This window comes from Dendrobates tinctorius, unplaced genomic scaffold (assembly GCF_039654945.1).
Source record: "Dendrobates tinctorius isolate UK_male_01 unplaced genomic scaffold, ASM3965494v1 ptg000203l, whole genome shotgun sequence".
Taxonomy (NCBI): domain Eukaryota; kingdom Metazoa; phylum Chordata; class Amphibia; order Anura; family Dendrobatidae; genus Dendrobates; species Dendrobates tinctorius.
Genome location: NW_027361870.1, coordinates 24,185,555 through 24,201,756, shown reverse-complemented (window position 1 = coordinate 24,201,756; position 16,202 = coordinate 24,185,555). Strand labels below are relative to the sequence as shown.

The 16,202-nt window shown below is 42.7% G+C and overlaps 1 protein-coding gene across 8 annotated transcripts in view; it reads right to left on the bottom strand.

Annotated features, from left to right (window-relative positions):
* The window catches only part of CCDC88A (coiled-coil domain containing 88A), a 276,380-nt gene that overhangs the window by 184,176 nt on the left and 76,002 nt on the right, over window positions 1–16,202 (bottom strand). For all 8 annotated transcript variants that reach the window (XM_073553887.1, XM_073553894.1, XM_073553893.1 and 5 more), the window contains one exon: window positions 5,101–5,209. In XM_073553887.1, coding sequence (XP_073409988.1) covers window positions 5,101–5,209 — 109 coding nt within the window. The remainder of the gene's footprint in view (window positions 1–5,100; window positions 5,210–16,202) is intronic.

The window sequence follows — 16,202 nt, the reverse complement described above, 5'->3', positions numbered from 1 at the left end:
CTGACTAATGTGAACGCATTCTTTCAAGCCTTGAGGTTGTTGTATGACAAACCTAATGCTATTGATCAGGCTGAAAAGACACTGTTGGCATTGAACCAGGGTCGAGATTCTGCAGAGTTGTACTGTCAAAAGTTCCAACAGTGGGCGGTCCTTACTACCTGGAATGATAATGCCTTGGCTGCTCTCTTTCGGAAGGGTTTGTCAGAAGCCGTAAAAGATACTATGGTGGGATTTCCTGTTCCCTCTGGTCTGGACGATTCTATGTCATTAGCCATTCAGGTTGATCGGCGTTTACGTAAACGCAGGATTGCACGAGAGGTGTTGCCACCGGTAGAACAGACGTCTGAACCTATGCAATGTGATAGAGTTTTGTCTAAGGCGCAATGTCAGGAGTTCAGAAGGCGTAATAAGCTGTGTTTTTTCTGTGGAGATGCCTCGCATATTATTTCTGTTTGTCCTAAATGAGAGAAACGCTTTGCACACACGTTTTCTGTTGGTGGTGTTCAACCTAAGTTTCTTCTGGCAATTACTCTGATCTGCTCCCTGTCCACATTTTCCGCCAAGGCTTTTGTGGATTCGGGAGCAGCGCTAAACCTAATGGACTTAGATTTTGCTAAACGTTGTGGATTTCCGATGACACCTCTGCAGACGCCTATCCCTTTGAGGGGGATTGATGCTACTCCTTTGGCAAAAAATAAACCTCAGTTTTGGACCCAGGTGGTCATGCGGGTCGCCCCAGACCATCAAGAAAATTGCAGATTTTTGGTGTTACATGGTCTGCATGATGCCGTTGTTCTGGGGTTTGCAAATTCATAATCCAGTCTTGGATTGGAAATCTGTGTCTGTGGTGAGTTGGGGTTGTCGGTGTGCCTGTAGTGAGGCTCCGTTTTTTTCCACCTCTCCTCAGTCGCATGATGTTCCTGACTATTTGGCGGACTTTTATGATGTATTTAGTGAGAATGAGTCTGCGTCCTTGCCTCCTCATAGGAGTTATGACTGTGCAATTGAACTGAGCCCGGGGTGTAAATTTCCCAAGGGTCGGCTCTTCAATTTATCTGTACCCGAGCACGAGGCTATGCGGTCCTATATTAAGGAGGCGTTGGAGAAGGGTCATATTAGACCATCCTCTTCACCCTTACGTGCCGGTTTTTTTTTTTGTGGCCAAAAAGGATGGTTCTTTAAGGCCTTGTATTGATTATCGTGCCCTCAACAAAATTACTATTAAATATCAGTATCCGTTACCCCTGATTTCGGATCTATTCTCTAGAGTTAGAGGTGCTTGTTGGTTTACCAAGCTTGACCTCAGGGGGCGTATAATCTTATCCGCATTAAGCAGGGGGATGAATGGAAGACGGCATTTAATACTCCGGAGGGACATTTTGAGTACCTGGTGATGCCTTTTGGGCTCACTAATGCCCCTTCTGTCTTCCAGTGCTTCATGAACGATATTTTCCGAGACTTTGTCGATAAATTTTTGATTATCTATCTGGATGATATTTTGATCTTCTCCAAGGATTGGGATTCTCATGTGGAACATATTCGGACTGTGTTCCAGATCTTGAGGGAGAATTCCCTGTATGTCAAAGGATCGAAATGCCTTTTTGGAGTACAGAGGATTTCATTTTTGGGATTTATTTTGTCTCCATTAACTATTGAAATGGACCCGGCCAAGGTACAGGCCATTTATGATTGGGTTCAGCCCACTTCTTTGAAGGCCCTCCAGAAGTTTTTGGGTTTTGCTAATTTTTATCGGAAATTTATAGCAAAATTTTCTAGTATTGCCAAGCCATTGACTGATCTGACTAAGAAGGGTGCTGATGTGTTGAATTGGTCTCCAGAGGCTGTTGCTTCCTTTCAGGAGCTGAAGCGAAGATTTACCTCCGCCCCGGTTTTGCGGCAACCTGATGTCTCACTCCCGTTCCAAGTAGAGGTGGATGCTTCTGAGATTGGTGGAGGAGCTGTTTTGTCCCAAAAGGATCCTGTAACATCTAAAATGAATCCCTGTGCTTTCTTTTCCCGAAAGTTCTCTCCATCTGAACGTAACTATGATGTGGGGAATCGGGAACTGTTGGCCATGAAATGGGCATTTGAGGAGTGGAGACATTGGTTGGAGGGAGCTAAACATCAAGTTGTGGTCCTCACTGACCACAAGAATTTGATTTACCTAGAGTCGGCTAAACGCTTGAACCCTAGACAGGCTAGGTGGGCCTTGTTTTTTACACGTTTTGATTTTGTGGTCTCTTTTCTTCCTGGAACTAAGAATGTCAAGGCAGACGCCCTCTCTAGGAGCTTCTTTGCTGATTCTCCTGTGGTGACCAAGCCTGCTACCATCTTAGGCGAAGGGGTAGTTCTTTCTGCCATCTCGCCTGATTTGAGACTTGCTCTGCAAGAGTTCCAGGAGGACAAACCTGAGCGTTGTCCCAGTGGAAAGTTGTATGTTCCTGACCAGTGGAAGAAGAGAGTGATGTCTGAAGTTCATTGCTCTGCATTGGCTGGTCATCCAGGTATTTTTGGTACTAGAGATCTGGTGAGTCGCTCTTTTTGGTGGCCCACCTTGTCTCATGATGTCAGGAATTTTGTGCAGTCTTGTGGGACTTGCTCCCGGTCTAAATCTTGTTCTCGCTCTAGTGGGTTGTTGATGCCTTTGCCGGTCCCCAGGAGGCCATGGACCCATATGTCAATGGATTTCATCTCTGATATGCCGGTCTCTCAAAGAATGACTGTTATTTGGGTGATTTGTGATAGGTTCTCTAAGATGGTTCATCTTGTACCACTCCCTAAGTTGCCGTCTTCCTCGGAGTTGGTGCCCCTGTTTTTGCAACAGGTGGTTCGCTTGCACGGGATTCCTGAGAACATTGTGTCTGACAGAGGAGTTCAGTTTGTGTCTAGATTTTGGAGGACTTTCTGTTCCAAGCTGGGAATTCAGTTGTCCTTCTCCTCTGCTTTTCACCCTCAGACCAATGGGCAGACAGAGAGAACAAACCAGACCTTGGAGTCGTATTTGAGATGTTTTATTTCCGCTGATCAGGATGATTGGGTTTCATTTTTGCCCTTGGCCGAATTTGCTTTAAATAATAGAGCTAGTTCTGCCACTTTGATGTCACCTTTTTTTTGTAACTTTGGGTTTCATCCTCGATTTTCTTCAGGGCAGGTGGAGCCTTCTGCCTGCCCAGGTGTTGACACTGTGGTGGAGAGAATGCACCAAATCTGGGACCAAGTGGTGGATAAGTTATCTCTCTCCCAGGAAAAGGCCCAGCGGTTTTCCAATCGACATAGGACCATTGGTCCCCAGTTTAAGATTGGTGATATGGTGTGGTTATCATCAAAAAATATTGCTATGAAGGTGGCTTCTCCTAAGTTTAAGCCTACACTTATTGGACCTTACAAGATTTTGGAGATTATTAATCCGGTCTCTTTTCGTTTGGCTCTCCCTGTCACATTTAAAATCCATAATGTGTTCCATAAGTCCTTGTTGAAGAGGTTTGTTTGAACCAGTTGTTCCTGAGGTGGCACCTCCGGACCCTGTATTGGTTGAAGGTAACATGGAATATGAGGTAGAGAAAATACTGGATTCCCGTCTGGCTAGACGGAGACTCCAGTATTTGGTTAAGTGGAAGGGTTATGGTCAGGAGGATAATTCCTGGGTCTCTGCCTCTGATATTCATGCCAAAAGAATGGTGCGTGCCTTTCATCGGGCTCACCCTGATCGCCCTGGTGGCGTGGTTGAGGGTTCGGTGACCCCTCCTCAAGGGGGAGGTACTGTTGTGAGTTCATTTTCCCCTTCGTCACTGAGGTCTGGTGAACTCCCAATTCTGGTAAAGGAAGGTAATGAGCCTGATTATCAGGCACCTGAGTCTAATGATGATGACTGGCTGAGTGGAGTCACGGACTGGATATAAGGCTGCCGACGCCCTTATGCCCTGCGGGTGATTTCTCTGTGGACTTCTAGGAAACCAGTCTGATTCCTGCTCCTCTAAAGCTAATTTTTCTGCTTTGCCTTTTAGCATTTGTGTTTTGTTTTTGTTTGCCTTGCTTTTCTGGATTCTGCTATTCCCTGCTGGGGTGAGCTGATTCTTCTTTTGCCTGTTGCTCTGTCTTCAGAATATTCCTGAGTACTGACATAGTCTTTTTGAAGCCTAGCGTCTTCAGGGCCTTTTTCACTGTCAGTCTGTTGGCTCTTATTTTCATAGGGTTTTTCACGGATTGCAGACAGCAGCCTTCCTGTCCTTTCCTATCTAGTTAGCTTGGGCCCCGTCTTTGCTCAGTCTATCTTTCTGTCTGTGTTGTGTTCTTTCTTCTTGCTTCACCGTCATTATATGTGGGGGGCTGCCTTTTGCTTTGGGGTCTGCTCTGGGGCAGTTTAGATTTCCCTTTCTGCCTTTAGGCTATTTAATTCTCCGGCTGTGATCGAGGGGTCTAGGGCATCGTAGGAACCCCCCACGGCTACTGCTAGTTGTGTTAATAGGTTCAGGGGTCTGCAATCCGATAGCTGCCAACCTCTCTGGTTTTCTGGACTTAGCTAGCATTTCTGTTTTTGCCTCCTACAGTGACTCAATCATAACACATTAGTATCCATACAACCTCGGGGACCGGACCCCGGCCTTGCACTGTGAACTTGGGAAGGGTTGTGCTCTTACACTATACCTTAGTTCTCCTCGCCTTACATTCCATACTAATCCTTCCTTCTTATGGAGAGAGTCAGGCTTTCCATCAATGTTCCTCTCCTGTGCCAGCGGACCCAGGTCACTGAGGTCGGCTGCAGCACTTCCTTCATCCATCCCACTCAGGGGATCTTCACTCCTCCACTGACTCTGTCAGACTGCCCAAATCCTAAACTCCTCCGGCTCTTTTGGTGCCAACTAACTCCACCCGCCTCCCAGCACGATTCGTGTTACAAGCAGGGAGCCACCAAAGGGTGCTTTGCTACACTACTGTGTTGTGTGGGATGCAGGTGTTGGAGTGTGGTCAGGTGTCATCACCGTACCTCTGTGGCGACTGAACCCTCAGTGGCGCCACAGGTGGGTTACAGATTCCATTTCATTATAAATGATAAGGATAGCTGCCAGTAAAATAATGTAAAGAAGAAGAAAAAATAATTACCTGATAAAAAGACTTGATTTGTTTCACCAGGACGGATAAGTTTTGTATTCTGAGGGAAGAATCATTATTGATCTTTTTGTAAATTTTTTGATTATCTGCTTTGGGGTTTCTGAAAAATAAAGTAAAATAATGGCATTAACTTCATTTTATTAGGATTTGTATTCGTAAATTGCATACAATACAAAAAATGAGATACATATGGTGTAAAATATAATAAATCAGTCAACACATTCTAATAACCTCTTAAAAGTGGTGCTCAACTAGGGTGCAAATACCCAGTAGTCAACAGTAAGAGCTGTCACTTTTTCCTTAGATACATTAAGTGAAATAAGTATTGAATATAATCAGTGAGCCTTCTCAAAACCTTCGCAACCTTATTGTTGCAAAACATACTGATGGCATTGGCTACAGACAAATTTCTAAAGTACTGAAAATTCCAGCGAGCACTGTTTAGGCATAATCCGAAAGTAGAAAGAGCATTATTTCAGCACCGGCCACAACCAGCTGCTTCCCTGCAAGATCTCAGACAGAGACATTAAAAGAATTATCAGAAGAGTTGTTCAAGGGCCAAGGACCATCTATGGAGAGCTACAGAAAGACCTGGAAACAGCAGGTACAATTGTTTCAAAGAAAACAATAAGTAATGCACTCAACCTCCATGACATGTATCACGCTCACCACACTGCAAGACTGGAAAAAAAGTATGTTCAAGCAAGTCTAACCCCTTCACGACCTTGGGATTTTCAGTTTTTGCATTTTCATGTTTTGCTCCCCTTCTTCCAAAAGCCAAGACTTTATTTTTCCGCCAACATGGCCGTGTGAGGGCTTGTCTTTTGCAGGACAAGTTTTACTTTTGAATGACATCTATTTTACCACATAGTGTACTGGAAAACAGGAAAAGAAGTTCCAAGTGTGGTGAAATTGCAAAAAATGCAATTCCACAATTGTTTTTTGTTTTCTGACCTGCCATTATGATGAGCCAGGTCAATACGAGTTCACCGATGCCAAACATGTATAGGTTCTTTTTTTTGGTGCAAAAAATTCTAAAATTTGTAAACAATAAAATAATATAATGGCGCCATATTCCATGACCCGTAGTGTCTCCATTTCTCTGGATCTGGGTGAGGGCTTATTTTTTGTGCACTAAACTGACAATTTTATTGATACCAATTTGGGTTAGATATGATTTGATCGCCTGTTATTATGTGTTATTGCAAAGTAATTCTGGTGTTCTGATTTTTTTTCTCCATACGCCATTTACTGAACAGATTACCGTAATTAATTTTATATTTCAGACACAAAATGTGTATTTTTTATTCTTTTATTTTGAATATAGCAAAAGGGGGATGATTTGGACGTTTATTTTTTATAGATTTTTAAAAAAGTTTTTAATACTTTTTACTTGCTTCAATAGTCTCCTTAGAAGACTTGAAGCTGCGATTGTCTGATCACTTGTGCTACACACAGCAGTGCTTCAGCCCTGCTACATGTAACAAAAATCACCATCTGCTACGACAAGCACAAAGGTCTTCTGCAGACCCCCCTTTTTCATGTTAACCAATCGACGCTCCACGATCATGTGACAGGGGCGCGGTTTGTGACTTGCTTTCGGCGCGATGATAATTGCCGCTGTCAGAGACTGACAGCGGCATTTAACATGTTAACAGCAGCAGGTGGATTGCGATTCCACCTGCAGCTGTTAGGAGTACATGACAGCTGATCAAATTATAGGTCTTTAAGAGGTTAAAGTTTGCTCAACATCAAGCCTGTGAGATACTGAGAGAATATAGTCTATTCATGTGAAATGAAAAAAATGAACTCTTTGGAAGTCAAAAGGCACTGCATATTACCAACCTGCATATGGCACTGGCAAACTTTATGTCATTGAAGGAAGGATGAATGGACAAATATACTGAGACATTCTTGATAAAAATCTCCTGCCATCTACCAAGATGATGAAGATGAAACCAGGGTGAACATTTCAGCAAGAAAATGATCCCAAACACAACATACAGCCAAGGAAACACTCAATTGGTTTAAGAGAAAGAAAATAAAGCTGCTAGAATGACCTAGCCAATCACCTGAGCTGAATACAATAGAAAATTTGTGGAAGGAAATAAAGCTTAGTTGATAGAAGGAGCACACGGAACCTTCAGGATTTGAAAAGAGTTTGTGTGGACGAATGAGCCAAAATCACACCTGAGCAATGCATGAGACTAATTTCTCCATACAGGAGGCGTCTTGAAGCTGTCATCACCAACAAATGCTGTCGTATGAAGTATTGAATAAATTTCAGTAAATGTGTTCAATACTTTTTCCCTCTGTCATTTTTCATTATTACACATAACTTAATTTTTGGACATTATGATTTAATTTCTTTGCCTGAGTGGACTGTATCAGTTGTTCCCAACATCTGGTGAAAATTTCATGTCAATAGCATTCTTTAAAAAAATATTTTCTTATGAAATTGGTGACATGTCCAATATTTATTTCACCTGCTATAAGGTGAACAGATTTCAAAAAATAATTTTGTGGAATTTTTCCTCTATTCTCTTACAAGGCTGCTCGGGGCTCCCTGATGATATCTACTCTAAATCTTGCATCAAGTCAAAGGGGTTGGCCCGCCATAACAATTTACGGTCCACAGGATAGATTAGGCTGCTCATCACTGATCAATCGAGGTCTCAACAGTCAACAGGTGATTAGTATGCTATTGTGGGCCAGCCCCCTTGAGACGCTAACCTCGTAACTCAAACTGGATAAAGAAATATCTTTGCCTTGTTTCATAGTTTTTAAAGGAGTTGTTGAGTCTAGAATGACAAGTCTGCAGTCACTCTATGCGCGTATAGGCAGAGACTTATCAGTCACTGTCAATGGGTGGGGAGAAGCCGCTGGAGACCCGCCTGTACAACTAGTCAATAGTGCCGATCGGTCGCCAGCGGCTATTAAACATATACATGGCTGTGATCGCTCAGCCAGTGACTGATACATGCTGCCCAAGATTTGGGCAGCATGTATCAGCTGACGAAGGTATTCTTTGCTGTGGTTTAAATCAAATTCTTAAAAATATCAGGCATATGCTCTTTATTTTTGTATTTAACCTATTTTGCAACTTCTTTTTGCAAAAAAATGCATGCTCCCCTAAAATGTCACCTAATTTCTCTAAAAACTTTAAGCAACTTTAAGCATATATATAATCCCTCTGGGTGGGGCTGGAGTAAATTTTTGCAATAGTTTGCAACTTTTTGAAAAGTTACAATTGGTGAAATAAATAACATCTAAAAAGCCCAAACCCTGTACTCTGCCCTTTTTGACAAACATGAAAAGAAATCTGTGTCACGGCACTGCAGGATATCTGGGGTCTAGGGGCTCCTTCCCTATCCCTAAAGTTAGGGGCACCTTAACTATCCCTATTCCTCTGATTTCTTCTGATGGTGAAGATGCCGGGGCCATGTGCTTTGCTGAGCTCCTAAATCAGCCCTTATCTGTCCCCTCCCCCACCTAGAGAAGTGGGGAGTTGTATTGTATAAGAATGCACAAACCCAACTAACGGAAGACGTAAAGGGATACATGAAAATACCAATCATACAAATATGCACTCACAAACAACAGGGTGAAACACTGGGTAGTAAAAGAAGGAAAAAAAATAGAAGAGGATGAGGATATACACTCAGACAAATCACCAAGCAACAGTCTTCTCAACAACACCCCAAATGTCTCCTCAAATAACCAACAACTCTAACTCCAGAACCAGGCAGTATGAAAGTAACACTGGCAATCCCTGATTGCCAGAGGTGAGTATATATAGCAGTGGGGAATCGCCAACACTGAAAAGCTGAGATCATAAAAACAGGAAAGCTCCATGAGCTCTCAACTGAACAGATTAACCGCTGCACTGCTATCAGAAACCTGCATTATTAAATATGATGGTGAAGTACTTCTAATCAGTGAAGGGGTACGTGAAATCAGACACCACAGTCTTCCAGCCCCTCTCTGTCGTGGTAAACCCATGGCAATCCGAACTCATAAAACAGACTTTAAAAAGGAACATATTTCAAGAACAATAAGGCGCAAATGAAAAACAGGTGAAAACCAGTAAAAATGAGACAAAATAAGTCCATTGCAATTGCCAAGTCAACGTAGTCTGACGTGGAGTGTCTGTTTTAACTTTTTATCCTATCATATGGCAAGGCTTGTTAAAGTATGGATATGGTCTTTTAGGGCTGCTCATAGGTGGGATTAGTGTTCTAGACATTTTCCTCTCGGAAGAGAATATTTGAATATAGTCTGAGGCTCATTTGTAAACCTCAGGGTGTGAGACTGGCCTAAAAACATCTTATCTTCTCTTCTCTCCACTCCAATATCCTTTGAAGATTTGGCTGGGGACCATAGCTAGAGACAAGGCTGGATCGACTCTGCCCCCAGCTGGCTCTTCCTAGCGCACCTGAAAGTGACTGACAGGTCTCTTCCAATGTACATGCAAGGGAGAGACATGTCAATTAGGCCTGTTTAACACATCCGTTTGTGTCCATCAGTCAAAATCCGCCGTTTTGCAAAAAAAATGGATCTGCCATTTTTCTTGGTGGATCCATTTTTTTTCCCATTGAGTTGCATTACCGGCGGATCTTGATGGATGGCCATCCGTTGGATCCGTTTTTTTGCGGATCCGCCAAAATTTTGACGTCCACCGACATGCCCCAACGGACCATGCAACGTTTTTTTGGGCTGCCGGATCCGCATTTCTCACGGCGCATGCCAGAAAGACTTCACTCAGCCGCAAATTTAACCCTAAACTCTGTTCTGGCGGCTGAAAAATTCTCTCTCGGCAGCAGTTCCTTTAAAATTCTTCCTTTGGCGGATCCGTTAAAATAACGGTCCGGTGCCAAACGTTGTGGTCAGTAGAGGAACGGATCCGTTATCCGCCATTTTAGCGGATTTTGACTGACCAAAAAAACTGATGTGTGAAACAGGCCTTATCTGCTGCAGTGCTGATAAGATTTGGTCAGGGACGGATCTTTAAAGTATATTTTCTCTGAAACACTGGAGAAGTTCAGAGAATAATATATCTGGCTGCAATCGTGTATCCAGGCTATGAATAATGCGCACACGTTTTGGGCAGCATGAGCATGAATCACTTGACAGGTTCCCTTTACATCTCAAAACATGTATCAAAAGCTACAAGCAAAACAACAAATTTTTATCTTTGTACTTATTGTGGGATGTTTGCCAATGCCCAGCGAGCCTGGTATTATAATCCAATAAAATGTCACAGATGTACAAATCAACAGATACACAATCTTAAATTAATATCACTGACCAAAGTGAATTAGAATGAAAAAAAATCACATATATTATCAAATTAAAAAAAGCGATTACAATTCCTCAGTGCTTACTAGAATCCAATAAACCCAGAATAAATATTTTTCAGTAACTAGAATAGAAATATATATATATATATATATACATACATACACACTAAATATTTCTCTTATATGGTGCATTAAATTGCTCAAAAATATGAGAACAATCATCAATACAGTCTTGGTGACATCTAGAAATATTAGTTTATTTGGCCTTTTTCAAAGGACGGGATCCTACCGGCAATAATGCAGGGATCCGAGATCATTTATATGTAATTAAAGGCCCGTAGCCACACAGACTTTCTATTGTGTAAGAAGGTGGGAAAGATCCAACTGGGTTTTGTCAGCATGAGGCATAGTCACACAGTCTGGTGGTCGCCTGACAGCAGCAAATCAAAAGGACAACAAGAGCAGCACACAAAGACAGAAGAAGCCAAATTGGCAAGACGGAGCAAAAGGAGGTTACAATCATTAATACTCTCAATGCGAAACAAACCTGCTGATGTATGGAGGGAGATTTATAGCAAATCATTAACTACTTTAAATTTTACAGCTCCCAGTAAATTAACTTTGAAAACATAAGTCACATTAGTTCCTGACAAGTTCATACTATATGTAAATACATACTCCCTCTCTACAATGCTATTCTCAACCTCGGCCAATTAGATTAATTCCCAACATCATTATTAAAGTATGTCCTATTATTAAGGTATGTCTTTCTAGCAGGGATCCAGTTTGGGTTATTTTAATAATTGAATTGTAAAGTGCTGTAGAATATGTTGGCACTATATAAAAGGTTAATATATGTATTTTTATAAGGATATGAACGCAAAATTCTCCTCTTTGACCTTCCACCTCACCCCTCCAGTCAATTCTTAACTAAATTGCCCAAATATTCCACCTTTCCGCTGGTTGCATTTCTGCACCGGCCTTCTGCCAATATTTCCAATGGCTCCCCACTGCCCAAAAAGTCTATTTCAAAATACCAACAATGACTTCCAAGGCCCTACCACACATCTCTGACCTAATCTCCAGACATCTTCCCATACGTAATCTTCCATTCTCACAAGATCTACTTATCTGCTCACCTAATTTGTCCACCTCAGATAACAGTCTCCTGTGCCACCATGTTCCCACTACCCCAACCCATCAGACTTTCCTTAAACTATTAAGCCTTGAAACACAACCTGAAAAGATACCTCTTAAGGCCCCGTCTCACTAAGCGATCTCGGTAGCGAGATCGTTGCTGAGTCACAACTTTTGTGACGTAACAGCGATCTCACCAGCGAGATCGCTGTGTGTGACAGCAATCAGCGAGCGGCCCCCCTGCCGGTATCGCTGATCGCTGGAAGAAACCTCTGGACATTTCTTTGGTCGCTGGTCTCCCGCTGGCCAGCACGCATCGCTGTGTGTGACAGGCGGGAGACCAGCGATCAGCTGTAAAAAATAATAAAAAAAATAAAAAATATAGTTATTCTCACCTTCCGACGTCCTGTTCAATCATCTTGCCTCTCTCCACGCTCCGGCCCCAGTGATCCTTTGCATGAATGACCGTGAGATGTCACGGTCTCGAGGGATAACAAAGTCTCGCGGTCATTCATGCAAAGGATCACTGGGACCGGAGCGTGGAGAGAAGCAGGATGGCTGAACAGGACGTCGGAAGGTGAGAATAACTATATTTTTTATTTTTTTTATTATTTTTTACAGCGATGGCCAGCGATGCCGCATGCTCGGCGTCGCTGTGCTGATCGCTGGTGAAGCTGTCTGTGTGACAGCTCACCAGCGATCACATAGCGACTTACCAGCGATCCTGACACCTTGATATCGGTGTCGGGATCGCTGGTAAGTCGCTTAGTGTGACAGGGCCTTTAAAGAAAGTCTACAAACATCAATGATGCTGCTGCCACCACACTGCCATATCTGCAACCTTTTACCCTCATCTTCAATCCCGTTGTACCAGTCTGTCACTTAGCCATGTTTAGCTAAACTCATTTTTACCCTGCTGTGTATTTCCAGAAGATTGCTAAATAGTATATTTTTTTTTGCATGCACAGAGCACTGGAATTAAGGTGCTACAAAATAAATCAAAATTATAGAGGAATTTTTCACTGGGAAAAGATCGGGAACAAATTTTTTAGCAAAGTTTGGTGTCATCGCCTTTTGTAACAGGGTCTGTGAATTTGATTTTACTTCCTTTGATCATAGCTACAAATGCCAAAGGCTGCTGTCATTGCTATATCTCTATCATCTCGTTCTCTGATAGATTGCATAGTTTAGTTGTAATCTGGCACAAACAGAACAGCAAAAGTACGAATTCTCAAAAAGAAAACTCACAATTTCCACTATAATGTATTTGCCAAGACTAATCAGTCTTCTTAAACATCCCATCAGATTTTGCTATTAGAAATGGTCTTGCATCCAACTAGTCAAGAAGGCAAAGCATCAAGCTACCTCACTGACTTAAGTTAACTAAAAGATCATCAGTAAGCAAATAGTAACGATTTATGAGTGCTCGTGAATCATAGTTTTTGCACTGTCTTCCTTGTCAAAATAGCAGTTTCTGCTTCTGAGCCGCACCTTACTGTAATTGGGGATAGGTATTTGCAACTACATTCAGTCATTCTGGTGTGGAGTCTCTATTCACCCCCTGCTCACAAATATAAAGATATATTCTCTCAATCATCTTTGTCTATATACTCATGTTCCCGCTTGGAATATTATATACAGTTGTGGCCAAAAGTATTGACACCCCTGCAATTCTGTCAGATACTCAGTTTCTTCCTGAAAATGATTGCAAACAAATTCTTTGGTATTATTATCTTCATTTAATTTGTCTTAAATGAAAAAACACAAAAAGAATTGTCCTAAAGCCAAATTGGATATAATTCCACACCAAACATAAAAAAAGAGGGTGGACAAAAGTATTGGCACTGTTCGAAAAATCATGTGATGCTTCTCTAATTTGTGTAATTAACAGCACCTGTAACTTACCTGTGGCACCTAACAGGTGTTGGCAATAACTAAATCACACTTGCAGCCAGTTGACATGGATTAAAGTTGACTCAGCCTCTGTCCTGTGTCCTTGTGTGTACCACATTGAGCATGGAGAAAAGAAAGAAGACCAAAGAACTGTCTGAGGACTTGAGAAACCAAATTGTGAGGAAGCATGAGCAATCTCAAGGCTACAAGTCCATCTCCAAAGACCTGAATGTTCTTGTGTCTACCATGCGCAGTGTCATCAAGAAGTGTAAAGCCCATGGCACTGTGGCTAACCTCCCTAGATGTGGACGGAAAAGAAAAATTGACAAGAGATTTTAAAGCAAGATTGTGCGGATGTTGGATAAAGAACCTCAACTAACATCCAAACAAGTTCAAGCTGCCCTGCAGTCCGAGGGTACAACAGTGTCAACCCGTACTATCCGTCTGAATGAAAAGGGACCGTATGGTAGGAGACCCAGGAAGACCCCACTTCTTACCCCGAGAAATAAAAAAAGCCAGGCTAGAGTTTGCCGAAACTTACCTGAAAAAGCCTAAAACGTTTTGGAAGAATGTTCTCTAGTCAGATGAGACAAAAGTAGAGCTTTTTGGGCAAAGGCATCAACATAGAGTTTACAGGAGTAAAAAAGAGGCATTCAAGGAAAAAAACACGGTCCCTACAGTCAAACATGGCGGAGGTTCCCTGATGTTTTGGGGTTGCTTTGCTGCCTCTGGCACTGGACTGCTTGACCGTGTGCATGGCATTATGAAGTCAGAAGACTACCAACAAATTTTGCAGCATAATGTAGGGCCCAGTGTGAGAAAGCTGGGTCTCCCTCAGAGGTCATGGGTCTTCCAGCAGGACAATGACCCAAAACACACTTCAAAAAGCACTAGAAAATGGTTTGATAGAAAGCACTGGAGACTTCTAAGGTGGCCAGCAATGAGTCCAGACCTGCATCCCATAGAACACCTGTGGAGAGATCTATAAATGGCAGTTTGGAGAAGGCACCCTTCAAATATCAGGGACCTGGAGAAGTTTGCCAAGGAAGAATGGTCTAAAATTCCAGCAGAGCATTGTAAGAAACTCATTGATGGTTACCGGAAGCGGTTGGTCGCATTTATTTTGGCTAAAGGTTGTGCAACCAAGTATTAGGCTGAGGGTGCCAATACTTTTCTCTGGCCCATTTTAGGAGTTTTGTGTGAAATGATCAATGTTTTGCTTTTTGCTTCATTCTCTTTTGTGTTTTTTCATTTAAGACAAATTAAATGAAGATAATAATACCAAAGAATTTGTGTTTGTAATCATTTTCAGGAAGAAACTGAGTATTATCTGACAGAATTGCAGGGGTGTCAATACTTTTGGCCACAACTGTAGGAATTTACAATGATCACTCATGAAAAAAAAAAAAATCTATTAACATTATAATTTAGAAAACATATTAAATATACACTGCTCAAAAAAATAAAGGGAACACTAAAATATCACATCCTAAATATCTCTGAATTAAATATTCAAGTTGCAAATATTAATTAATTGCATAGTGGAACGTGTTCAGAACAATAAAACATAACAATTATCAATGTAAATCAAAATGACTATGCCATGGAGGTCTAGATTTGTAATGATACTCAAAATCAAAGTGGAAAATCAAATTACAGGAATATCCAACTTCAGTGGAAATGCCTCATGACAAGGAAAAGATGCTCAGTAGTGTGTGTGGCCTCCACGTGCCTGTATGACCTCTCTACAATGCCTGGGCATGCTCCTGATGAGGCAGTGGATTGTCTCCTGAGGGATCTCCTCCCAGACCTGGACTAAAGCATCCGCCAACTACTGGACAGTCTGTGGTGCAACGTGACGTTGGTGGATTGAGCATGACATGATGTCCCAGATGTGCTCACTCGGATTCAAGTCTGGGGAACAGGCGGGCCAGTCCATAGCTTCAATGCCTTCATCTTGCAGTAACTGCTGACACACTCCAGCCACATGAGGTCTGGCATTGTCCTGCATTAGGAGGAACAAAGGGCCAACCGCACCAGCATATGGTCTCACAAGGGGTCTGAGGATCTTATCTCTGTACCTAATGGCAGTCAGGCTACCTCTGGCGAGCACACGGAGGGCTGTGCGGACCTCCAAAGAAATGCCACCCCACACAACTGCTGACCAACTGCCAAATCGGTCATGATGAAAGATGTTGCAGGCAGCAGATCACTTGCCATGGCGTCTCCAGACTCTGTCACGTCTGTCACATGTGCTCAGAGTGAACCTGCTTTAATCTGTGAAGAGCACAGGGTGCCAGTGGCAAATTTGCTAAACCTGGTGTTCTGTGGCAAATGCCAAGCGTCTTGCATGGTGTTGGACTTTGAGCACAACCCCCATCTGTGGACGTCAGGCACTCAGACCATCCCCATGGAGTTGGTTTCTAACCGTTTGTGCAGACACATGCACATTTGTGGCCTGCTGGAGGTCATTTTGCAGGGCTCTGGCAGTGCTTCTCCTGTTCCTCCTTGCACAAAGGTGGAGGTAGGGGTCCTGCTGCTGGGCTGTTGCCCTCCTACGGCCCCCTCCACATCTCCTGGTGTACTGGCCTGTCTCCTGGTAGCGCCTCCAGCCTCTGGACACTATGCTGACCGATACAGCAAACTTTCTTGCCACAGCTCGCATTGTTGTGCCATCCTTGATGAGCTGCACTACCTGAGCCACTTGTGTGGGATGTAGAGTCCGTCTCATACTACCACGAGTGTGAAAGCACAACCAACATT